Genomic DNA, 27827 nt, shown 5'->3' with positions numbered 1-27827 from the left:
CAGTTTCACATTTAGTGGTCTCCAATAATCATGTGTTCTGTTTCTCCCTCTGCTTCTCTTTCTGCCTCTGCTCCTCTTTCTCGTTTTAAAAGTCTTTGATTCATAGTTTGTATCTGTACTTTTCTTCTGTCACAGCTATAGGTTTGATCAATCCAATGGCTGATTTAGATGTGGTTGTCTTCATGTGCATCTATTCAGAAGCAACTTTTTATAATCCGTGAAAACAAAATGTAACATTGTGTTTAAGTATTTCACTACAATCTACTTCAATCAGTTTTGTGGGCCTTTCATTAGATCTACATAATATTAATTCCTGAGGAAATTGATTATGAGACCTGACACTGAGATCATGCTTAAGTGCTTCTGTCAAATACAACCAATTGGCTCTTGTGCTATACAATAATTGGTCTCTTCACCAATACAAGGCTGAGTTTTGTATTTCTATGTGTGTGAATCCATATTTTTTTCATCTGGTCTTTTAGATGATAATAACTCACAATAATAGCTCACACCTTCCTAATAACTCACACCTTCCTAATTCAGTTTTGCAACAGGTATTTTTCATTCACATCAACTCATCACATTTTTACTTATATTTAGCTCAAAATCTAAAAAGCGTGGGCATAAAAGAGATGCAATAACTGATGATGAGAAGAGGAGGTTGTCATCAATGCCAGAGGAGGAGGAAGACGATGGTGTGACAATTAAGGTGGGGATAGGTACTTCCGATACCAAAGTGTAACACACCATTCCTGTCAACTAGTCTGATCATCACAATTTTTGTAAGTAGTTTTTTTTCTAAATTGTGCTGAAATTTTGCAGCTTTATTCATGCATTGCAATATGTGTGAATTTGCTGCTGCACATTGTTTGCTTTTTGGTAGGTGGAGGGTTACTGGTGGTGGATTTTTTGTGCTCTGTTGTAAGATATGTTTTGGTTTACATTTTTTAAGAAAAGTAGAAAATAATTTAGTCTCATTGGTATAAATTTTCAGCAGAGGAACATCAGTCTTTATGTTACCTTTATAAACCCTGTTTCACCCTTTTCCATATTTATGTAACAAAAACTTAGCTGAAAAAGTAAATTATCTGTTCTTCCCATTTATTTTAATTATTCTCAGCCTTACTGTAATATTTGAAGCCCCTGTAGTCATAAATTTCTCTACTGCATTTTTGAAGTACAGTGTTTTTTTATTTCTTGTTAATTATTAATAGCATTTACAAATGGATTTTTTAATATCTAGAAATGTATTTTTGGCATTAGAGTAGATTTAAGTAGCCTTTTTTTGTTCTGTGTACTGTGGCAAATGAACAGTTAATATCAGCTTCAAGTGCACCAGCATGCAAAATAGATAATGATTCGAAAGAGTGGAAATATATCACACTGTGTAAATGTCGATCATTGCTGAAACATGTTTTCCTGTAGATGCATTCATTGTGATTACTGGTACTGGTTATTTAATTGCTTAAAATGCACAGTGTTATTAAGTAAGACAAACCATATTAAATCGAATCAAAATGAATTACCTCCAACTTAGTGACTTTATAGCAATTTTGAAGTATTCCTGTTACAGGGTGTCTGGCAAGTGCATCCCTGGTTTCAAAATATCTCAAAAACGAAGATCAATAGATGAGTGCAACAAAAGGTATGTTTTTTTGTGAAAGCTGTCACAATTTTATACAGAAGTTTCAAGAGAGTTTGAAAATCTGCTGACAGATGGCACTATAGCTGTGCATCTTGTACAGAATCAGCATTCATGATTGAACTTATACTCTACAAGCAGTCTTTGCAATCACATCATAATCTTTTCAAAATGTCCACCACTTGCAGTATGGAGGTGGTGCAAATGAACCATGAAATTTGTCATCACATCCTGTAGTGTCCCAATGGAAATGGATTCAGATTCCACACAGACTACCAATTCAACCATATCCAACATGGTGGGGTGGTTCCAGTAGACAGTGTCTTTCAATGTACCTCACAAAAAGTAGTCACAAGGAGTCAGACTGAGTGAACACAGAGGCCAATCCATCCCTGCATCAGTGTATTTGCAATAACCCACTTCAGCGACTGCATTTACAAAGTGTTCATCAAGAAAGTGAAATAAATGTTTGGTGTGATGTGGTCTGGTCCCTTCACACATGAACCACTCAGTGCCTGTAGGTCCTCCAACACTAGCTGTGGGGCAACAAATTTTCCCAAACCTGCAAATAACATTCACTAGTGATTGTTTCTCACATAAAAAGGGACAATTATGCTTCTGCTGCATACCATAGTCAAAACAGTAACTTTGTGAGAATATATTGGTTTTGCTTCACACAAATGAGAATTTTTGGAACCCCAAAATCACCAGTTTTGTTCATTCAAGCCTCCTAGCAGGTGAAACTGTGCTTCATCTGTGAACCAGAGGTAGCCAGCATCAACTACTTTATCATCAGTCTTTGTGAGAATCTTATTCACAATGTCAGCTCCCTGTTCTACAGCTTGTAAAGATGATGGCTTTGGATTTTGAATGGAAATATGTAGGCTCTGTCTCGTATTTTCTGCATGCTGGAGTTCTTTGAACCAGTCTCTGCTTCAATTCTTCAGATGGATTTTCTTGGCTTTTACTGAATAACTCCAGAAACTGTGGCTACTTTTTCAGGAGTAAGTACAGTTTTCCTGGGACCAACATTCACATCTATATCATCGGCAATGCTGCCTGTCCATTGTAATTTGGCTAAGAGCTTGTGAATGATTTTCACATCAGGTCCTTTTGGAACATTAAATTGTGTTTGAAAACTGTGCCCTGTTGCTGTAGGACTGTATTCCAACCTACAGTAATCTAGTACCAGAAAAACATGTTGTTCAGTGAATACATGATTTTAACCTCTTTCTTCAGTACACTAATCTCCTTTCGCATCTCAACGAAGCTATTGATCACTCTGAGCTGGCCGTGCAGAGTGGCCGCACAGTTAGAGGCACCACGTCATGGATTTCGCAGCCCCTCCTGGCGGAGGTTCGAGTCCTCCCTCGGGCATGGATGTGTGTGTGCGCGTTGATCTTAGCATAAGATAGTTTAAGTAGTGTGTAAGTCTTGGGATCGATGACCTCAGTAGTTTGGTCCCTTAGGAATTCACTCACATTTGAACTCTGAGCTGTGGTGCAATACTTGTAGGCACTATGTATTGCAATTACAGTGTCATCTATTAGCAATTTTCAAACTATTTTGAAACTTCTGAATAAAATTCTTACAGCTTTCACAATAAACATAGCATTTGTTGCACTCTTCTGTCACTTTTAGGATTCCTGCATGTTTGCACATGAATGTTTCCCATTTTTATGTGAAGTGTGTCAGCCAATCCTTTTTTCCTATCTGTGACTATCAATGACTTAATTTCTGCTCATTTTCTTTTGATTTTCTGAAGTTATTCTGTGAAACTGCATAATTCACTGGCAATAGATTCAGCATAAGATAATAATTACCTTGAAGTTCACAACACCATTGTCCACACCCAGATAAACTTCTTGTGATTTTATTTCCTTTTGTTCTGAATGAGATTGCAAAAACTGTTCAATGTTTCAGCATTAGGACCCCTTATTGTTTCTGGTGATTAACTGCTATAAAGAAGTGTAATATGACCTTTAAGACTTTTGAATGTGCCAACTAGGGAACACTTCTTCCAACCTCCCCATGTTGAAAAATACGTTGTAATATTAATTTCTATTAGAACATCCTGTTTCAACTAGTGCGGCATATTAGCACCATGAAAACTAATTGAAAAAAAAAAATAAATACTAAAGCAATGGACCTTTCTTCCTGTTGAAATAGTAGAACATTCCTTGGTAATTTTAACAGACATTTTTATCTTTTATGAATTGCAGAAAACTTTTCTTTCATGAGCCATAAAAAGAATTTATTATTCCATTATTTCTTCTCATCTCTCACACACACACACACACACACACACACACACACACACACGCACACACACACACAGAGAGAGAGAGAGAGAGAGAGAGAGAGAGAGAGAGAGCATTATTTCACTTATTGTGGTGGACAATGATTGTCCTTTACTATGTTCCACTGGAGATGGGATTTGTGGCTTCCTGTCTAACAAGTTTGATGAACTACATGGTTTGACACCTGTTTCAATATCAATTTCACTTTTTAAACTCATATTGTCATCATTGTACTCCTGATGTACATTGTCTGCACAGTCAAGCGAATACAACACCAACATTACCCTGACCCATCTTGCTGGGACAGTAATATTTTGTCTGCCACTTCTTTCTCTCTCTGCAAAATTCATTGGGTTCTTTTCTGATGAAATGTCAACTTCAGCAGTTGTTGTTGTAGATATAGTGCAGTGTTTGCTCTGTTTATTATCGCCATTAATCTGCTTTCTATGAACATCAATAGCACTGTTGGGAGTTATTCGTCAACTAAGCAGTTCAACTATGCTCTATAACTTCATGTTGTGTTCATGACTGAATACCTCCCATCCTCCCCCCTATTGCCATTAGCAGCCAATATTGTGCTTGCATGGTAACAATATATGGGGTGTTGAATGCTGTAAACACAATTGATTTTTTGCGAACTTGCACTGGAGGGGTTCCTTATCATAGACATAGTTGGATCTGTAGTATCACCACCCTTATTCATTGATGACTTCTGCATCTACCATAGAGTTCCTCCAGCATTATGGTTGCTGAATAACAACTACAGGGTGCTGTAAGGAAAGGGACATTGAGCATGTATATATGGCTTTCAGTTTACCAATACAAACACTTGCATTGTGGACTTTTATGAAGATAGAACTATTGATTTGCACTCAGAACTCTATCTACACTATGAGCTGTTCAGTGTGGTCGAGAGACATTGCTTCTTAGGACTCATATTTGATGAACAGGTAACTTGGTACCCCATAGATGGCAGCTTAAAAATTAATATCCTATGTTATCTCAGTTGGGCCATCTGGGGTGTGGACCATTCCACCATTTTGCTACTCTATGAGGCTCTCATTTTATCAGATTTAGATTATGGAATTCTGGTCCATGGATCTGCAGCACCATCAGCACTGTGGGATCACATGCAGTTGGTGCCTTATGGACAAGTATTATGGATAGTGTTCCGGTAGAGGCACAGATTCTTCCATTGTGAATCAGGTGCCACCAATTTCTCTTCAAGTAGGCCACACACACCCATAGCCACCCAAAACATCCAGATCAACACCTTCTGTTTCCAAATAAGGAAGCAAGACTTCCAGAAAATCGATCTTAATGAGGAATTCTATCATCGTCCCAGTCTCAGTCTATCAGTTTTCACGTTACATACCATCTCTCAATTCTCTCATTATGTCACACTTGCAAACACCCATATGATACTTGGCTTATGGCTTACCCATTAATTGGCCTGGATTCTTCTTTTGATGCAAAGAATATGATAGACTGCTCAGTTCTTCACCAATTGTTCCTCTTGGTACTTGATGAGTTCTCCAGTTGAGATGTCGTCTATACTGCTGGATCAAGAGTTGACGATTGAAGCAGGCTTTATCTTTACATTCACGAGAACCAGTGAACAGTATTCCCTACCTATTGGATGCAGCATCTGTGTGGCAAAGTTGGTGGTAATCACACATGCCCACCACTACATCCACACCCAATCACATACATCTTTCGTAATATGCGGTGACATCATGAGCAGTGTAGAGGCTATAGCACACTGTTTTTCGCGGCTTGCACTGGTAATGCAAACACAATTTCTCCTCTTAGTCCTCCACAACAATGGGAAAATGGTAATATTTCTCACTTCAGATTACCTTCCATTCAGAAAGCTGTTGCACTCAGCAACTGTTGTTGATTTGTAAATTATAGATTGCAACGATCAGTCGTCCTTTTTAAATTTTATTGTGCAGATCTAGATTTCAGCTAGAAGCTAGCCATTCTCAAAGTTAAGAATACAAAAGTACATAGTTACATGATGTCATAAAAAGTTACAAGTAATGGCTTAACTCATATGGTTTGTATATTACATACCACTATTATTTTCGCTCAATGCATGTAATGCCTGTTGGTCGGGCTTCATCCACAGTTCATTAAATACTACTGTTTGCAGAAGGAGGGCTGTATGGAGAACACATTGGTTGGTTTCATGGCGCCATCTACGTGAACTTTGTATATAAACTTCAAGGGAAGTAAATCACTTCAAATTTGTATGAGAATTACATAGAATGAAACAGAAGTAAAATTCTTACATTGTCGTCTGACTTATTTCATATTTGCCAGCAAGTAATAAAATTTCCATGTTCACTCCTTGTGAGTCCTTTATTAATATTAAAACATTTAAATTACGCCAGGTGGGTGAAACTTCTTAAATTTTTTTAAAAATTTATTAAAATTTATAAAACACAAGAAGACACATGCTGTATACACGTATTAGTTGATATGGCTTAAATATATTTATCTTTATATTATATCTCCCTTTATTAAAACATAATAAGTATATTGTTCATCATATTTACTAAATAGTTCACAGATGGCGCCAAATGTCTGTCAGATACATGGTTGGTGTAATTTGGCTATTCCGCTATAGATATAGAGGGTACTGACCTCTTTATCCCTTAAAACCGATTTTCCTTGTAAATGTAAAACAACCAATATATTGAATTGCTGTTAATAATACTGTTTATGCATCTGAACTAACATATCGTGCAAGAAATTCCATTGGTTCAGAATTATAATCGTCATACTCGTATAGTATGATGCAATTGGCTGCTAATGGCAAGACAGCAGGTGTTTCCTCATTCCCCCTGGGTCAAACCCCACACCACCTCCCAGCAACAAATCTTTGAACAATTCCCTACACTGCACATTTTTCATAACAACCTGATCATTAATCAGGTTGCTGCTGGTATTTTTGTGATGGCGGAAGATCTTGAGCTTTTCCAGGAGGTCGAGAAACCTGCCCTTCTCGCACTTATGCAGCAACCTCACATTGGATGTCAAAGTCTGCATCTTATGTTTTTTTTTGTAAGCAGATGTGCTGCCATACTTGATTTCTCCATGGTATCTTTTCTTCCCAATGCAACCTGTTTCTCAAACCTGATTTCAAGCCTCCTTTTTCTTTGGCCAACATAACAGGTCCTACAGTCCAGCCAATCAATTTTATAAACTCCAGATGCATGAAATACGTTTTTTACATCTACAGAGTGTAGCAAAATACATCCCAAGTTATTTTTGGTACCAAAAGACACTGTCATATTGTACTTTCTGAGGAAAGTTGCAATCTTAGTGTTCATTTTTCCGTAGTAAGGTAAGCTGACAAACTTAGCATGTTCTTTCCTCAGCTCAATACAGCCGATAGATACACATAAAACAGAACCGAAAATTACATTCCTAGCTTTCAGAAGCATGCCTCCATCCTTGCTACCCTCCCTATTTTCCTTTCCCTGTTGCTTCATAGCCTGGGTTGTGAGTAACTGAATCTCCTTTCCCTTCTTCCCTTTCTTTCCCCTCTCTCCTCCCTGATGAAGGAACATTTGTTCTGAAAGCTAGGAATGTAATTTTCGGTTCTGTTTTATGTGTATCTATCGGCTGTATTGAGCTGAGGTAAGTACTGGCCAGCCCCTCTATCTCTTTGTTAGTATTTGTTCCACATCTTTATATGAGATTTTCCATTAATCATTTAGTATGTTCTTTAAAAGCCATATTATTATTGTAAAGCATCATCCTATTTTTGTATTTATTAGCTATGTTCTTACATGTAGCATCTACAAAGTCCCATGGATAGTTATTTACTTTTGCAATGTGCCTTATTGTTGGCATTTCCTCACCATGTTCATCTTTTGGCAGCAGAATTTTAAACAACAGATTGATAGCAAAATTGAAAAATGCCTTTTTATGTTGAACTGGGTAGTTGAAGTAAAATCCACAATGCCATCAGTACAAGTCTCTTTACAAAATATACCAAATGTGTGCCTGCCATTTTCATTCCGAACTGATAGATCTAGAAAAGTAATAGATTTATTTATTTTGGTCTCACAAGTAAATTTAATTGTTTGACACAACTTATTAAATTTGGCTACTATGGTGTTGATGACATCATCGTTACCCTGTATTAGCAGCAGTGTGTCATCTACATACCTAAAGTAGTACACAATTTTGTCCACTAACAAAGGATTTTCAGAAAAGAATCTGTTTTCTAGATATTTAATAAAGATGTCTGCCAGCATTCCCGATATTGAGCTCCCCATACTGAGACCATCTTGTTGGAAATAAATTTGAAGTGGTTTACTTCCCTTGAAGTTTATGTATGTAGTTCACATAGATGGCACCATGTAACCAACTGATGTGTTCTCCAACAGCCTGCCTTCCACAAACAGTAGTATTCAATGAACTGTGGATGAAGCCTGACCAACAGGCATTACATGGACTGAGCAAAAATAATAGTGGTATGTAATATACAAACCATACGAGTTAAGCCATTACTTGCAACTTCTTATGACATCATCTAACTATGTACTTCTTGTATTCTTAGCATTGAGAATGGCTGGCTTCTAGCCAAAATCTAGATCTGCACAATAAAATTTAAAAAAAGACGACTGATCGCTGCAATCTATAATTTACATTTCTCAGATCTTTCAGTCACATTTGGAACCTGGGGAATGAACTCGTGGATCAGCTTGCCAAAGAGGTTACAGGGAAGGATGCTCTGGAAATAAAGATACTAGTGTATGACATGCAGAAAACATGTCACAAACTCATAATGTATGGACAATGAATGGAATGCCATGCCCCTAACCAATAAGTTACAAACTTAAAAAACTTGCAGCTGTGTGGCAGTCTCCTCTTTGATCATTTTGCCAAAAGTGCACAATCCTCTGCCACCTCCACTTTGGTCCCATCAATCTGACCAATGGGTACATTCTATGGCAAGTTGCCCCACCTTGTTGTAATTGTGGCACTCTCCCAACAATGCCCATATCCCATTGGAGTGCCCCACCTTTGCTGCTACATATTGAGCTTTTGTAGGTGGCTGAGTCACTCCCAGAAATCCTGGAAAAATCAAGTTTTAAATTTCATCTATCAGAGTGACTGCAAACATTTATCTGAAATTGCCTCAATAGGCAAACAGTTAGCTTTGCTGTCTTCATGCAGAAGGACCCAATTTGAATTTCTGGTACCTCCTCAGATTTTTTTCTGAGTTCAGATAGTCTGGAATGGAGTCCACTCAGTCTTGTGAGTCCAAATAAGGGTCTATGTTTGAATGAAGAATTAGTGGCATCATCAGGATTCATCTATTGGCAGTAACAGCTGGAGGGTTTGGTGACATGCTGATTGCCTGTCCCACAGTCATAGATTGCTCCTCATACTGCCTTGTAGGCAGCAGCCAGCCAGTTGGAACAGGCCTATGGCCTGATCGCTGAGCAGTGGCTACATTTTACATTATTTGCAACCTTCATTGTTAAGGTCCTGCCGGCTACTAAATGGGGCTGAAGGAACATATGCTGCTGCATGTTTAGCCCCAGGGGATCTCCAGGTGCCCCAGATAATGAGCTAGTTAGTCGCCTGACATCGCAAATTCGTTTTTAATATTACCATGAGTCTTAGTACCTTCTTAAAAGTCTTTCAGTGCTCCTCCTTTTAGATGTAAGGGGTAGTCAAATAAAAATGAGACAGATGAAAAAAAAATTAGCCAAGTGCACTTGGAACACACACACACTGAGGGTTCCAGACAAACTTAATGATTTGTATAGACAGTTCTTCCATTCTTACTTATGTAGATGGTCAGTTTTCAAGTATCAAAATTAGTGGAAAAAACGCCGTATCTTTTGATTGCATTGACGTAGAAGCTTCAATTTTTTACACTGCCAAGGGATTGTAGACCTTATTATGTGGCATAATTTCAGCTTGATACCTCAATCCGGTACTGAGGAAAAGGATTTTTAACAGTCAGATGGACAGACAGACAAAAAAGTGATCCTATAAGGGTTCTGTTTTTACCAATTGAGATACAGAACCCTAAAAAGTAAGCAAACTGTTTATTATTTCAAAATTAATTGCCTTAACTTTTTACAAATTTCTCCCACTGTGAGTTTTCAATGTCTTCATGAAAAAAAGTTGCAATTGCCTATGGAACCATGGTTGTACCCAGGTGTGCACCTCTTCATCTGAAGCCAATCAACTGCCATGAATGTCTATCTACAGGACTTCAGAAATGTGGAAATCGCATGGGTTGAGATTGGGACTGTACGGAGGATGTGTAAGAGCTTATCAGCAAAACTTCTGGAGCATAGACAAAACAACCCTGCCAATATGTAGGCGGCATTATCCTGCAACTGAATGATCCCATCATCATCATTTCTGGCCGTTTGGAATTGGAAAGTATCCATGTACCACTGTGTGTTAATTATGGTACCATGTTCCAGAAAGTCAATGAATAGCAGTGGGTCCTTGCAACCAAAGAAAAAGCTCATCATGACTTTACTGCAGTAGGTATGCCTATTGTTTAGACTATGCTTCACAAGCTTCGCTGGAAAGCCCTTCACATCCTCCATGCTGTCCCAATCCCTCCACATGTGATTTCGATATTTTTGGAGCCCCAAAGAAAGATATTCATAGCAGCCGTAGAGATGCATGCCTGGATGGAATCATGGTTTTGTAGGCAACCACAGACTTTTTTCCATGAAGGGATTGAGTATCCTGTATCACTGTGGGGTAAATGTATTAACAGTTATGGTGATTACTTTTGAAATAATCAACTGTTTACTTGCTTTTCTCCTGTCTCATTTTCATTTGGCTGCCCCTTATAGGTGAGTAGTAGTCTCTGTTGCCATCTTGCAGTGGTGGAGGAGCCTGATTGAGTTGGGGTGTGCCTACTGTCACATGAAAAGCCACAGTGAGCCTCAAAACATTTCTGGCTAAAATCTCTCCTATCCTATTATCTTCCACTACTATGAATCTCTTAATAATTTATTCTTAACACCTCTTATGGCTGTCCTGTGCCAGTTTTCTTTTATTCTAACCCCCCCCCCCCCTCCTCCACTCCTTGATTGTGGCATCATTCATGCTTGTGGCATACCCAGTATGGAGGGACCAATGACCATAGTAGTTTGGTCTCCATCCATCCATTGAAAGCACCTCACTGTACTGTGGTGGAATAACAACTGCTGTATTAGCAGTCTGTAGGAATGGAGAGTAAATGTAAACAATTTGTTAGCAAAATCTGAAATAACATGCAAATAAAACTAGATGATGTGTTGCCTGCAAGTTGTGAACAGGTAGCGAACCCAAATAAGGAATATCAAACTGGTGTTCTTCCCAAAAAGGAAACAAGTCAGTGTGCTGTATGCACATTGTTGGCCATTAAAATGGCAACATATGAAGATGACAAACATCAAACTAGTGTGAAGTGTACCAACTGCTTGGATAAGCAAATGATTATCATTCAGTACAAATGCAGAAAATAGGTAGGGGTAATGCCATCTGCATTCTGTATGTAAGGAAATGTTCCAGGTTTCTAATTCAGAAATCACTCATCAACATGGCATCCGGTACAGTTGTTTATAGTGAGAAAGTGAACAAAAGTTATAGTTTTGTGGTGAAAAACGGAACATATGTAAATTATAACAGTGAAATAGTGAAGCTAAATGAACGTGTATCAAGCCTGCAATTAATTGTAGATGTACTAAGGCAGGACATTGCGCATTTAGAAAATGAAAATGCCGAACTGAAAAAGGCGCGTAATATCCCGATCACCAAAGCAAGTAAAACTCGGAACTGGGAGCACAGGACTAGCAAGAAAGAAGCGAAAAGGTGATAAATACAATGAATGGAATGAACCGTGGCAATAAAAGCAGTTTCAGTGTCCTACCTACAATAAATGAGTGCTCTGAAGTGGATATAGGCCTAAAGGCAGAAACAACAAGGCAACAAATGTTTACTTGGCCAAAAAGGGTTGGTCGTGTGAAACCCAGTGACTGTAGAATTCCTGTGGTAACAAAAAACCATTTTCATGCACTATATTCAGATATAAATGTGGAATCCTCATAAAACTGTGACGACAACAACACGCCGAATCTATATAGTGACAAGCACATGAGCAGAAACTTCCACAATAAACGTGAATACAAACTCAAAGTGAAAATATTCTCTGATTGCCATGGACGTTAAATTGCAAAAATACTACGTTATAGTCATTGTATACATGACACTAGTATTGTCAAACCAGGTGCACCCATCCAAGAACTCATTAGAAACATAGAAACTGAAAATGATCATCATATTGTTGTCATAGCTGGAGCCAATAATGTATATAAAAATCCACAGTGCAACACGAAACCTTAAGGCAATACTAAATTCAACAGACGAGAAATCAGTTTTTGTAGTCGGAATTCCACATAGGCATGACCTTTCAGAGTGGTCATGTGTGAACGTGGAAATCATAAAAGCAAACACGCAATGCTCAAAGATTTGCAGGGCCTACCAAAATGCATATTTTATAAGTATGGACCCCTTGCAAAGAGACTGTTACACGAGACATGGCATGCACCTCAATAACAGAGGCAAGAAGATTCTGTGCCAAAACATCAGCATGATACTGAAAGCATCTGACAACCAAGAAGTAATTGCTGCTCTTCCAGTTCCTTGCTTAACGCAAGCAGAGCCTGAAGAAATGGTTACTTCTATAGCAGCAGTAGAGGTGGAAGCAGCAATTGTACCTACACACATAACAAATGCTGCAGCAGCAGTACCTACCACACTTCTTCTACAGGACTCAACAGCAGCAGAAGATGAAGCAACATCCAAATCTCCACTGTCACCAGTTGCCACAACAATTCCTGCAACAGCAGCAGCAGTACCTATCACACTTCATCAGCAAGATTCAACAGCAGCAGAAGAAGAATCAACAACCGTATCTCCTCAGTCACCAGATGCCACAACAGTGCCTCCACACACCATAACAGCAGTTCCATCAATTCCTGTATTAGCAGCCTCATCTACAATATCAACACAAAGAGGGAAGAGTAGGAATACAACAGTAGATGTGCTACCACTCCAAGTGAACAATTTTTTTAGGCAACAAGAGGCAGAAATCCAAAAGATAAGCCTTGTAAAAGGTTTGAAAACCAATCACCATAGTGTTTGGTGTGTAAGCAATAAGAGTGTGGCTCTTAAAATATGTTACCTTAAAATTCAAGAACTGAAAGATAAAGAACTTATCATAAATGAGGTTTGGTCTTGATAACCAGTTTGATATTTTTTGTCTGAGTGAACACTGGGCTAATGAGAATGAACTTGCAGTTACCAAATTTGACAATTTTAGTATAGTAAATAGCTACTGTAGGAAAGAGCACATTAGAGGTGGTGTGGTAATTTATTCCAACCAGTCACTCAATTGCACAATAACCAAACTAGACCTAAATTCTTTGTGTGATGAACAGCATTTTGAAGTTATGGGTATAATCATTAATAGTCATAAGCTAACAGTAGTATCCATGTACAGATCACCAAAGGGAAGCATTAACATATTTTTAGAAAAAATGGACATGCTACTGAGTGAATTAAGTAATATTAAATAGCTACACTATGATATTGCAATAGGAGGTGATTTGAATGCTGATTAAGATGTTACTAAATATAAGGGTAGTGTTGCAGATCTGGAAAACTTATTAAGACAATACAATTTACATCATGTCAATAACAGGCCCACAAGAAACAAAGCATGTTTAGATAACATCTTTGTAAACTTCAAGACCACTGAAAACACATGTGAAGTTGTAGTGTTCCCATTCTCTGACCACGACTCCGTATCTCTAAATTATGCAAGTAAAATTCCCCTCAATAGGAGCAATGCAAACAGACCTGTCCCAACAGTTGTGATTACCAGACACGGAACTGAGGATAAAATTAATACATTTCGTAATTCCCTTGCTGACAGAGACTGGTTTGGCCATTGTAGTGTCGATGGACATTACACATCAAGTAATGACCTGCCAGCCAAAATTATATTTAATAGATTTTTTACTGCATTCTTGACCCTATTTAAGCACAGTATTCCCATAAAGAAAATCAAAATAATGGACAGCAGCCACAAATCCAGATCTCAAAACACAAAATATATGGTACGCTAAACAGCTGACAGTTCTTAAGAAAGAAGTATTGTTACTGTACAACATATACAATAGTATGAAGTCTGACTATGCCAAATCAGCCTATGTGGAGTGCAGGAATGAATACAAAAAAGCCATCCTGCAAGCCAAAAAAACCAACAATGCCAACAGCATACATAATTCCACCAATAAATGCAAAACCGCTTGGAAAGTGCTGCCACAGATACTAAAATTAATATCCAACCTCAAACACTCAATGAGTTTTTTATTAATTCAGTGAAAGAAATAGGAGACGCAATTATCAAACCAGACATTAGTCCATCAGAGTTACTCTCGCAAAATTGGGGTAGACAGTCACTAAATACAAGCATGCTAACCTTCTCCGAAGTATCGCCTAGATTTGTACAAGGGGTAGCTTAGATATATATGGCATATCATGCAATCTGCTAAAAAAAGTGTGTGATTGCATTCTGTACCCTTTAACCCATTGCATAAACAAGTGCTTACTTGAGGGATATTTTCCTGATGAGTTAAAACTCTAGGATCGTCCCAGTATACAAAAAGGGAGATAAAGACTCTCCATCTAGTTACAGGCCTATTTAAATAGTACCCGCATTCTCCAAGGTAATAGAATGCATCATGTACCAGCAATTATCATCTCACTTTGAGAATCGTGGAATAATTAATGCTACACAATACGGGTTTAGGAAGAATCTGTCGAGCATTGATGCAATCAACACCGTAGTCAGTTCCATCCTCAAAGTTTTTGAGAACAAAGGCTTTGCTCAGGTCTCGTTCTGTGACCTAAGCAAGGCCATCAACTGTGTTGAGCACATGCCACTACTAGAGAAACTAGAATTCTACGGCATCAAAGGAAACAGTCTCAGACTATTAAAAGCTTATCTCAACAACCGTAAACAGGTAGTTTGTGTTGGTAAGGAAATGTCAGACATAGAAAATGTTAAAGTAGGTATGCCTCAGGGATCTGTACTGGGCCCCTTCCTGTTTCTGATAATGATCAATGACCTCCCCTCATTTATTAGATCCACCACTGTATTGTATGCAGATGATACGACTTTTCTCCATAGCAGTAACGATCTTAATGATCTTAAAACCTGTGCTGAAAATACACTCACACACGCAGCATATTGGTTCAGAGCAAATGGTTTCCTGATAAATGAAAATAAAACTCAACAGATAATCTTCACTCTAAGAGACAAGCCACTATCTGATGACCCTAGTTCTGTTAAATTCCTGGGAGTTTATTAAGACGAAAAGTTATCCTGGGACCAACATGTAAACTATATTAGCAGTAAGCTATCTAGAGTAATTTATTTATTAAGACAACTCAGAAATTGTGTACCTGAAACATACATTAGATCATCTTATTTTGCATTTTTCCAAAGTATAATATCCTATGGCATTATCTTGTGGGTTAACTGTAGTCATATACATGACATCCGATTATTGCAGAAGAAAGCCATTAGGATAATTACAAATTCTTCACATAAGGCTCACTGCAAACCCTTATTTACTAAACAAAAAATCAAAAAATTATGACAGTAATAAACCTCTATATATACAATGTCTTAATATTTACCAGGAAGAACCTACAAGATGTGAAATGTAGAGAAAATGTACATTGTTACAACACGAGAACCATCAAACACATATACATGCCTTACCACAGATTATCAAAATCAATAAATAGCTATGAACTCACAGGGCACAAACTATTTACTAAGCTGCCACATGCTATACAGGATCTTCCTGAACATACATTCAAAGAAAGACTGCATGAATGGTTTATTGCCCATCCATTTCATGATATCAATGAATTCTTCAACTGTAAAATGCAGTAATCCAACAGATGACCCACTGTACATTTATTGTAATATAAGCTAAAATATTTCAGTAGTCAATACCTTATCACACTGTATTATAAATTGTATCTTCATTTGACGTTTTCAATTGCTGTAATGTCCTAAAGACAATAAAATCTTTATTATTATTATTATTATTATTATTATTATTATTATTATTATTATTATTATTATTATTATTATTATATCATGTTTGTAAGTTGATTGTTTGTGAGAGGATCATACTATGCTTCATGTGAGAAGGAAAAATGTCTACCTGCACATGTTGGAACTCAAAAGGTCAAGATTGTGGGCTGTTTAGACTGCAGTATGTCATTCTCTTTTAGCAGTAGTTTATCATTAGTCACTGGAGAAATGAAGGATGCATAGTTACATGAAAAAAAGTAAGTCATCTCCAGTTTCAAGAAAGGTCATTGGACAGACACGTCATATAAGCATATGTTGCTGATGTCAGTCTGGTGTACAATTACAGAACATGTTTTATACTCATGCATAGTGACATTTCTGAAGAACAAAAATCTCCTCTATTAGAATCAATATGGATTCTGCAGACAGAGATATTACAAAACTCAGCTTGCTCTGTTTGTCTACAAGATGCAGACTGCAACAGACAAGGTGCCCAGCTCTAATCCATGTTTCTTGACTTCCAGAAGGTTTTTGATACAGTTTGGCATGGTCGTTTAGTGAATAAAATTGGAGTTTACCCACTACAAAATCAGATGTGTGCTTGGAGTTAAGACTTCCTATCAGACATAACTTGACATGTTATTCTAAACGGAACAGAATAGACAAATGTAAACATAATTTCAGAAGTAAATCAAGGGAGTATTATAGGACCATAAGTGTTTATGATTTATATTAATGAACCAATGGACAACATTGGAGGCTCTGTGAGGCAATTCACAGACAATGCAATTGTCTTCGGTAGACTGCTGCACCAGAAGATTGGTAGGGTGACTGGCACTTGGTCCTAAAGGTAAATAAATGTCATAAATTATGCATAAATAGGTGAAGGGGTCCACTAATTTTGGATGATACTACTTGTGACAAATCATTGGAAACATTAACTACCGTAAAATACCTACGAGTAACCATCCAAAGTAATCTAAAGTGGAATAACCAAGTGAAACAAATAAAAAGAAAAGCAGATACCAGTCTGATATTCATTGTGAGAATCTTAATTCATATGCAAAAGAAGTGCCTTACAAAGCAGTTGTACGAGTGATTCTAATGTATTGTTCATCAGTCTGGGACACTCTCCAAGATGAATTAACAGAAAAGTGAGAGACAATCCAACAAAGAGTGGCACATTCCATTACGTGATCATATAGTCCACGTGAGAGCATCATGGAGATGCCAAACAAATTCCAGTGACAGAAGTTAAAAGAGAGATGTTCTGCATCATGGAAAGGTTTCTTGTTGAAATTATGAATCCAGGAAGAGTTGGGAAACACATTACTTTCTCCCATTTGTCTTTTATGGAATGATGACACTGAGAAAATCAGAGGATTTATAACTCACATGAAAGTTTATCAACAGTCATTCTTCCCACAAACAATTGCCAAATGTAACAGGGAAGGAGGAAAAGGTATTTATTTATTTGACAATATTATGAAAAAGAAAGTTGCTACTCACCATATAGCAGAGATGCTGAGTCACAGATAGGCACAACAAAAAGACTGTCACAAATTAGCTTTCGGCCAGTATGTCCTCCATCAAAAATAGGTGAGACACACACACACACACACACACACACACACACACAATATTATTTTTTTTGTGCCTATCTGTGACTCAGCATCTCTGCTATACAGTGAGTAGCAACTTTCCTTTTCATAATGTTGTTACATTCCATTCTGGATTTACCAGTGTTTTATTTATTTATTTATTTATTCTTCACAATTGCAGCTTATTGTCTTGGAAGCTAGCATGGGACATACAACTCACATGCTTTGTGGGTAGTAAAAAATGTTTACATTAATTAATTATTTCTACCTGGCACTTATATAAACATTACAAAAAAAGAAAAGAAAATGCTAATATTACAAAACTACTAGTACTAAAACTACTTTCTACAACCAAAAAACAACTAAAAATCCCTTAACCAATTACCAAATCTTATACTGCTGTTAGTACTGCAGATTCTCTCTTCTCTCTATGCGCATTTATTAGGGTGGATCTAAATTGTAGATGGTTGTTTTTTGGTACTGTAGCTGCCCTCATATCATCTCGGTCAACAGCTGTTATTTGATGGAGTCCTTGGACATTGGTCAGCAACATTTACAGTGTAACAAGTGATTCCATGATTTACTATCACATCTTAGAATCCATACTTCCATGAACACTTGCACCAGTATGATGTAAAGTCGTGAAAAAGCATTTCATTCAGTAGTCGCTTTCCTTAGTTGTCTCCTCTCCATCTGTAGAGCATACTGTCTAGCCAGAACAGCAGCATACTGACATGTGGTTGAATGCCTCATGAAGTTGTCCTTGGCCTTCCTGGATACTGCAGCTGCAGTATCGTCCAAGATTCACCAGGTTGACTCATTCCTCAGTGCTGCTTTAGGATTCAGTATTCGTAATGTCTGACAATGATTACACACTGCATCTTTGTAAAGTGCACTGTCCCATAACATGTGCTCTGGGGTTCCCACACCGCTGCAGGTGCAACTGTCATTCATCTGTCTTTAGATTTTGCACAGATATGTAGCACGTGGGCCACAACCAGTCAGGTAATGTGTCACTCAGCTGGACCAAGGTGCTGTTAATTAAGATGTGAAACAGGAAGAGCCAGAAAGACCCAAGAAGAATGAATCTGAAGGCTGCACAGATGCAGGCATGTTAGACAACTTTTTAAGGAAGAGTTATGAAAAAAAAAATGGTTAGAAGGAAACAATTTGTGGAGGCTAACCTAGAAACCAATCCATTGGCAATACCACATATAATAATATTCAAGAAAATATGCCTTCTCCATGCTCAGAAGAAATGAAGGGATGGTAACAAAATGTTGAGGATAGTCAGCCACCCTGATAATGGAAACACTGCTTTCTGTTCATGAAGAAGAAGATGAGGCAGAAGATCTGTGTTGCTTATGAACAGCATTATGCAAAGACTATAGAAACAATAAGTTTGTTTACTTCTTTGCTCAAGAAGAAATTAGGTAAACAATAGCCCCTCAGTTCAGATGAAAGATACTCCTCTAGAAGGACCTCTAGTAATAGATATCTTTATTGCTCCATGTACAGTCACTTTCAGTTCTTATGTTTTGAGGTCTACTTTATAACCCTGTGATGGACTTAATGGACACTGAAACCCCCTTCTTAGTTCTTCCCTTCTCAGTTAGTCTTTTCAGTGCTGTATTTGAGCTGTATGCACGTGTTTTCTGTGGTGTCCTGGATTTTGCATTCAGTGATGGGGGGTAAAGGAAGTGGTACCAGAAGTACCCTCCACCACACACTGTCATGCAAATGTGGAGTAGATAACTTCAAGAGAGCTTACAGGATCTCAGTGACCTCACACAACTAACATCCAAGAAGACAGCCATATTGTACTCTCAGCCTTGCAGGATCATACACCCTGTCATTTATCTCAGTTAAAGAAATGGGTTATATCAACAATTGCTTAGGTATATAAAAATATTCACAATACCAGATCCAGCAAATGTGTGCCATCCTCAGATGTCCTTAATCTACAAACATTTATGTAAAGATAAACCTATATACTTAGGCACTTTGAACATTATAAAGTCATTTAATATTTCAATGAATGTACATCATATCGTCACATGATAAAAGACTGAAATTAGAACAGCATCCTCTGTTATCATATAGGTATGAGAAGGTGTAGGAAGAGAAGTGGGGAAATGTAGGTAAAGTGGGAGGATAACAATGTACTCTGCATATACTTAAGTTTTCTGTGGCCAGTCAAGTAAAACTGGAAATGGGATCTTATTTTTTTATTATTTTAACTTCAATTTGCATTCTTGCTAATGGTCTTTTTTATATAAATTACCAGTTTTACTTGACTGTTCACAGAAAATGTAATTACAGGCAGAATATACTGTTATCCTCCCACTTTGCCTATGTTTCCTCCCTCCCCTTCTCACCCTCTCATCCATATCCCTACATGACAATGCAGGACGATATACTGATTTCAGCCTTTTATCATGTGATAGTATGATGTACATCAATTGAAATGTTAAATGATCTTATAGTCTTCAAAGTGCCAAAGTATATGTGTGTACGTGTATAAAGCTTTTTGTGGAATAAGCACATCTGAAGGTGGCAAATATTTGCCAAAATCAATAATGTTAATGTTTTTCATTTATCTAAGCAGTTGTTTATGGCATATTAAATTATTATAAAAACATTACAAAGGTCAAATAATTGCAGTTGGCAATACATCAATTTTTAAAGAATGAGCTTGTTTGCAACAAGACAAGAATCCACATGGCAACATCTGGAGCACCACAGACTGTCAGCATGGCAATCATTACTGCAGCTTCCCTTGATATGCTAGCAGAGACAGGTGTGCCAACAGTAGTGCGTCCAAGGACAACTCTGGACACAGGAGTTTTTTATGTTCCTCAGTTTTGCATACAACGTCACAGTGGATGAATACATGTGTGGAGGCCCAGAGGAAAATGACCAATACCAGAAAGTGTTCATCACCTTCATTTGGGACCAGTATCTGGCATGATGGTATGGGGTGTCATTAGAAACAAAAAACAATCACCTCAGGTTCACATAGCCAGTAATTTGGACAGCAGCCATCGTTTTTGACATGTTAAAGCTAGTGAGTGTGCCTGCTGTTCAAGGTCTCTGTGATATCTTTCAACAAGATAATGCAAGACTACATGTTGCCCATGTTTTTCTGACTTACCTCAGTACCGAAGGTGTCTGACTGTCGCCAGGGTCAGTGAGATCTCCAGATCTCTCACACACTGAAAACATATGGTCACGAGTTGCTGTGAGTTTGGCATACCACCTCTCACCAGCCACTGCTGTTGATAAACTCTGGTGTGGATTTGAAGCAGTATGGAATGTTCCACTTGTTTCTGACATCCAAGCTCAGTTCAACTCGATGCCCAGCCAGGATGAAGCCATTGTTACTGCCAGAAGAGTTTTAAATTGTTCCCTCTGTATACCCTCCAAGTTACCTACAAACTTCATTGTGTACTCTTCCTACTATACAATATACGCACAATAAATAATATGTGTTTCACTATTTGTTATCATTCCCAGTTTTGTAATTTTAATAGCTTTCAGCATAGTAATTAAAAGTTTCTCAGCAGTTCTGAAATAAAGTCCGTTCCATTTACAGGCTAACTGATTAATCCAGTAATTTACCCAAATGAACATTTTGGAAAATAAACTAATTTGCAAAAAACAGCTAATAAAGTAGCTTGAATCAAGCTTGTCATACTTTAGCAATTAACATAATAAACCCAAAAAAAGTCATGGATAGTGGTAGTTGTAACAGCTCTAGATATGAGTTTTAGGTAACTTAAGACAACAGCACAATGTGTAATAATGAGATTTTCGAAAATAGTGGTATATACCCCAAAAATCAAAAAAAATTTTAGACTATGTTAATAAAAAAAAATAGAGAAACATTAAGATGGTGGTTTTAGTACTTCAGGTGTTCTGCATAGTCTCCTCCCACTTGAGAGCAATGCACAGAATATTCATTCAGCCATGCAAAACTATCAGAAAAGTCCTCCTTTGGAATGTCATTCTAATTGCACGTCACATTGCCTTGGATGTTGGTTATGTCATTAAAGCACTGAGCATTCAATGACTTTGTCTTTTTGTGGTAGGTTTGTACAGGTAACACCGAGTGTCATCATCCATGATGATATTTACAAAAAAGAATTGTTCGTGCTTTAAATTTCTGTCAAGTCACTGCAGGCATCCACACATCATTTTTGTTAGAAATTAAAGGTGTGCAGGGCAAACTTTGCACATACCTTTGTATTCTTGAAAACATTTTGGAGAATGTCTTGGACACTTGATTTAGACATACTGCAATTTGTGTCACAACAAGATCAACACACCACAGTCACACGTCCACTACTTCGCACTGGCTATTCACAACTTACTGATTGAATGCCCATGTTGTTGTTGTTGTTGTTGTTGTTGTTGTGGTCTTCAGTCCTGAGACTGGTTTGATGCAGCTCTCCATGCTACTCTATCCTGTGCAAGCTTCTTCATCTCCCAGTACCTACTGCAGCTTACATCCTTCTGAATCTGCTTAGTGTATTCATCTCTTGGTCTCCCTCTACGATTTTTACCCTCCATGCTGCCCTCTAGTACTAAATTGGTGACCCCTTGATGCCTCAGAACATGTCCTACCAACCGATCCCTTCTTCTAGTCAAGTTGTGCCACAAACTCCTCTTCTCCCCAGTTCTATTCAGTACCTCCTCATTAGTTATGTGATCTACCCATCTAATCTTCAGCATTCTTCTGTAGCACCACATTTCAAAAGCTTCTATTCTCTTCTTGTCTAAACTATTTATCATCCATGTTTCACTTCCATACATGGCCACACTCCATACAAATACTTTCAGAAACGACTTCCTGACGCTTAAATCAATACTCGATGTTAACAAATTTCTCTTCTTCAGAAAAGCTTTCTTTGCCATTGCCAGTCTACATTTTATATCCTCTCTACTTCAACAATAATCAGTTATTTTGCTCCCCAAATAACAAAACTCCTTTACTACTTTAAGTGTCTCATTTCCTAATATAATTCCCTCAGCATCACCTGACTAAATTCGACAACATTCCATTATCCTAATTTTGCTTTTGTTGATGTTCATCTTATACCCTCCTTTAAAGACACTGTCCATTCTGTTCAACTGCTCTTCCAAGTCCTTTGCTGTCTCTGACAGAATTACGATGTCATCGGCGAACCTCACTGAACTTTTCTTTTGTTTCCTTTACTGCTTGCTCAATATACAGATTGAATAGCATTGGGGAGAGGCTACAACCCTGTCTCACTCCCTTCCCAACCACTGCTTCCCTTTCATGTCCCTCGACTCTTATAACTGCCATCCGGTTTCTGTACAAATTGTAAATAGCCTTTTGCTCCCTGTATTTTACCCCTGCCACCTTCAGAATTTGAAAGAGCGTATTCCAGTCAACATTGTCAAAAGCTTTCTCTAAGTCTACAAATGCTAGAAACGTATGTTTACCCTTCCTGAATCTACCTTCTAAGATAAGTCATAGAGTCAGCATTGCCTCATGTGTTCCAACATTTCTACAGAATCCAAACTGATCTTCCCCGAGATCGGCTTCTACCAGTCTGTAAAGAATTCGCATTAGTATTCTGCAGCTGTGACGTATTAAACTGATAGTTCAGTAATTTTCACATCTGTCAACACCTGCTTTCTTTGGGATTGGAATTATTATGTTCTTCTTGAAGTCTGAGGGAATTTCGCCTGTCTTATACATCTTGCTCAACAGATGGTAGAGTTTTGTCAGGACTGGCTCTCCCAAAGCTGTCGGTAGTTCTAATGGAATGTTGTCTACTCCCAAGGCCTTGTTTCGACTTAGGTCTTTCAGTGCTCTGTCAAACTCTTCACGCAGTATCGTATCTCCCATTTCATCTTCATCTACATCCTCTTCCATTTCCATAATATTGTCCTCAAGAACATCGCCCCTGTATAGACCCTCTATATATTCCTTCCACCTTTCTGCTTTCCCTTCTTTGCTTGGACTGGGTTTCCATCTGCGCTTTTGATATTCATGCAAGTGGTTCTCTTTTCTCCAAAGGTCTCTTTAATTTTCTTGTAGGCCATATCTATCTTACCCCTAGTGAGATAAGCCTCTACATCCTTACATTTGTCCTATAGCCATGCCTGCTTAGCCATTTTGCACTTCCTGTTGATCTCATTTTTGAGACGTTTGTATTCCTTTTTGCCTGCTTCATTTACTGCATTTTTGTATTTTCTCCTTTCATCAATTAAATTCAATATTTCTTCTGTTACCCAAGGATTTCTACTAGCCCTCATCTTTTTACCTACTTGATCCTCTGCCGCCTTCACTATTTCATCCCTCAAAGCTACCCATTCTTCGTCTACTGTATTTCTTTCCCCCATTCCTGTCAATTGTTCCCTTATGCTCTCCCTGAAACTGTACAACCTCTGGTTCTTTCAGTTTACCCAGGTCCCATCTCCTTAAATTCCCACCTTTTTGCAGTTTCTTCAGTTTCAATCTAGAGTTCATAACCAATAGATTGTGGTCAGAGCCCACATCTGCCCCTGGAAATGTCTTACAACTTAAAACCTGGTTCCTAAATCTCTGTCTTACCATTATATAATCTATGTCTTGGAAAAAGTTCTTGGTTCAAGCTGCCACCATAGTTACTGCACTGACGTCCTTATACAATACAATCAGCCTTGGAACTTCTTGGACGTATGGTGTTTGGAGTTCAGGGACACCAACACTGAATGTTGATATTTTAATCAGTAATGCTACATCGCATGTCCTTCAGAAATAAGTTTAGTTTCTGAGTCTCTCTCTCTCTCTCTCTCTCTCTCTCTCTCTCTCTCTCTCTCTGCATGTGCTTGTGCGTGTGCACATGCATGTGTGTGTAAGTAAGTTATTCTACCTAGCTTTTACAATTTCTTTTCTTTTGAGATAAAGCTACAAGCTGTTTTGGCTAATTTTAATTCTGTCATTTGTCTACCAATAAAATATTTTATTCTCTATTACAAATTGTGGCCCTTTTCACACTACTGAGCAATTTCTCTTAAATTATACTAATACATCACCCAGAAGACTATGAGCTTCTGTAATTTCATTTTAACCAATTGTCAAAATCTACTGAAGCTGTTGCCAAAACCTTTTGTATCCATACCATGGATCATTAGCTGGTGAGCTACTTGATTTGTGTAATAGGTTGCAGCGACAACTATTATAACATACAGTTGTACTCAAATGGTAAAGAGAAAAACTGTATTTAATAAGAGCTGTCACATCCATTTCTAAAGAGCCAGAAAAATCAAAACATATTATTTTTTGTCATTGTTGTAAAATTATATCAGTAGTGTTATTCTCATATGGCTGTTACAACATGAGTTTATGTAATAATTGTAAACATCTGTTCCAGGATTAAGCAACTGACAATGCTTGTTTTAATTGCAGATCAGTTCCAGTCAAAGTATAAACACCAAAAGTGATGCAAGAATGAGCAGACTGAATGAAAGTGAAACAACGGTATAACACAATGAGGTCTGCATGTGTGGGTGTGTTGAAGTGTACATATATGTATTATTAAACAGCCAGTGCCCTGTAAATTATTATGTGGGTCTCTCTCTAAGATGTTTGTAAATGTTGTTTTATCAGTAGAAAAATGAATGATTTGTTGACAATCTGTGTTGTGTTCCTCAGATTAATAAGTTACCCTGATGTTAATGTCTTAAATTACATAATTGACTGTTAGAATTTATGTAAGTATTATTGGATATGCCCTGTCACACCAGGCACTTTAGACAATGTCAGTACCAGTTTCTGCTAAATGTTTTAGTCAAACCAACAGCAAACATTTTATGATGTTTAATTATGTGCCAATTTAGAAACTGAATGATGCTGAGTAGGCATAACTATTGTGGATGCTCCATTACTAAAGAGATGGCAACTGCTCTCTAGTATATATGTTTTGAGTACAAATTTTAGTGGCTAAAGTAATTGGACTTCACAAGAGTTTTATCAGTGCTGGGTAAATGTTTACATGTGAGATCTCTGCTGCAGATATTGATGTCATATTCAGTGCTACATTTAAAATAGTTTAAGCATAAATTAATTACAATCAGTAAACTTCTGGATTGTGTTATACTGCATGGCCTAAAAATAATAAAACATAATTGTCAGTTTATAATTAGATCACATAGCAAATTCAAAAACAAAATTATAGAATTTCATGTGTGCAGTTCTAGTCTTCACATTTAGTGTCCACACACATGCATATAACTTGAACTTAGTGGAAGTTCCTCTCTCCAGCTGTCAGATTTTTGGGATACCTGTTGTGCACAGATTATGCATCAGTGGCAGGACAAATGCTCATTGAGGTGTTCTTGTATCAGAATAGAGGGGTCAAGGTCTGATGGTTTTTCATTTGAATATACTCATATGATGTACTGAACAAAATAACACATTCAGTAATTCAGCATTACTTTAAAAAAGAATATCTTGCACACAAATCTCACATTCACAAATACAACTGTAAACATGGTTGTGAGATTTTTGAGCACTTACGTTCAGTGAAATAAACAGACACTGCAAACCAACATACTGGCTGAAAATATTTTTTTGTTACTGTTATAAAATCACTCTAATTATTGTTAAGTCTTTTTACACTACAAACAATTATCTTTCATTTCAGTCATTTGACCAGCTATATTCCAGCAAATCTCAGGAAAAATGGGCAAAAATAAGAATGTGATAATACAGTGAAGCGCGCGTGTGTGTGTGTGTGTGTGTGTGTGTGTGTTTGTAAGAAATCAATTACATTACATTTTACTTTTTCAGTGCTAGCTTGATCTAGCTGTTTACATATCTGGACATCCAGGACATCCACTGGAGCAATGTGTAATATAAAACTAGAATGAGTTGTAAATTTGTCAGTGTAGGTGTAAAATTTGTTCATATGCTTAGAAAAAAGTTGTAAATTCTATTAATTTTTGTACAGTTAACGTTCAAATAAAATAGTTTTCATAATAAAAATAATATTCTTTTCCTACTGTGTGATATGTTGAACTGTACACTTCCTTCTTTAAGAGATCTGACAGTAGCATACAAATGATACAGGCCTACTGTACATGGTATTCTGACATGTGCAGCTCTATTGGATAATAAGCTTTGGTATTACTAGAAAACATAACAACACTTTTCACATTACAGCCCTAAACTGTAGATCTTTGAGTGAAACAGAACTGAATCTGCACAATACATTCTGATTCCTGTACATTTTGCAACATTCTGATCAGAAATAAAGCATCTACTGTAATTTTTTCATGTCCAACTTTTCTCACCATCTATTTCTTCTTAAAATTTTTATTTTCCTAGCTGTGTTCAGAAGTTTCTTTCAGTATCAGCATTTCCGGTAGCCATTAATGTCCACGTATATTTCTGGGGACATAGTAAATGAAGTAGGAGCACACTTACACAGATTGCTAGTATAAGCCTGCAGTCTTCACTAATACATATCCAAAATGCTCGTGCATGATCTTCTGACAGGTTGACATTTACCTTATGGAGCAGGGGTATCAGGTCTTTAAGCTATACATTATATATAGAGGATGAGGATGAAGATGAAGACAATGACAACATTTAAGGTCTTTCAGTCCAAAGCACTCTTAAAGTCATCGGCACCAGGAGCAAAGCTGCCCATTCAGAAGACCAATGTTAACACTCACAACATGCAGATGACATGTGCACAAGCACATGCGCATGCAATAAGGGGTCATCAGTCAGACAAGTATTTTGTAACTGTAAAATCCTCCAAATGGGAAGGATTTTATGACAAAGCTAAGTTTTGTTTCTGTCCATTTGTAGAATAGCTGAGAAGATGAACAAAATTCTATGTTTGTGGTCCATTGAGTGTAGTTACATCAAACAGAGTGCAAGTCCCAGCCAAATTATGGACTGCACTCTCAGTAACAAATTGAGTGCACTCTAAGAATATCACCCACCTCCTTCCCAAGATACTGAAGCCTAAGGAGGATATCCTATACTGGAGTGTTAGAGATAGTCTGTGGTTTCAGTGTTTTATCTATTCCAGTGCACACAAAATTGCATGTACCTGTCTATTACAGACCGTTGTAGGGTTAGACATGTGGATTTCTGG

The 27827-nt window shown here is 37.5% G+C and overlaps 1 protein-coding gene across 8 annotated transcripts in view; it reads left to right on the top strand.

Annotated features, from left to right (window-relative positions):
- Positions 1-26696, top strand: part of LOC126161747 (sodium bicarbonate cotransporter 3) — a 1146839-nt gene extending 1120143 nt beyond the window's left edge. For 4 of the 8 annotated variants that reach the window (XM_049917791.1, XM_049917794.1, XM_049917796.1 and 1 more), the window contains 2 exons: positions 601-782; positions 25127-26694. In XM_049917791.1, the coding sequence (XP_049773748.1) occupies positions 601-742 (142 nt within the window). In that variant the 3' untranslated portion in view covers positions 743-782; positions 25127-26694. Of the gene's footprint in view, positions 1-600; positions 783-25126 lie in introns of all 8 variants that reach the window. The other 4 variants (XM_049917789.1, XM_049917788.1, XM_049917790.1 and 1 more) reach the window with 2 other exon arrangements.
- Positions 26697-27827: the final 1131 nt, after the last annotated feature.

The sequence above is a fragment of the Schistocerca cancellata genome, chromosome 2, assembly GCF_023864275.1.
Source record: "Schistocerca cancellata isolate TAMUIC-IGC-003103 chromosome 2, iqSchCanc2.1, whole genome shotgun sequence".
NCBI classification, from domain to species: Eukaryota; Metazoa; Arthropoda; class Insecta; order Orthoptera; family Acrididae; genus Schistocerca; species Schistocerca cancellata.
Note: the sequence above shows the minus strand (reverse complement) of the source record. Positions and strands in the feature narration are given on the sequence as shown.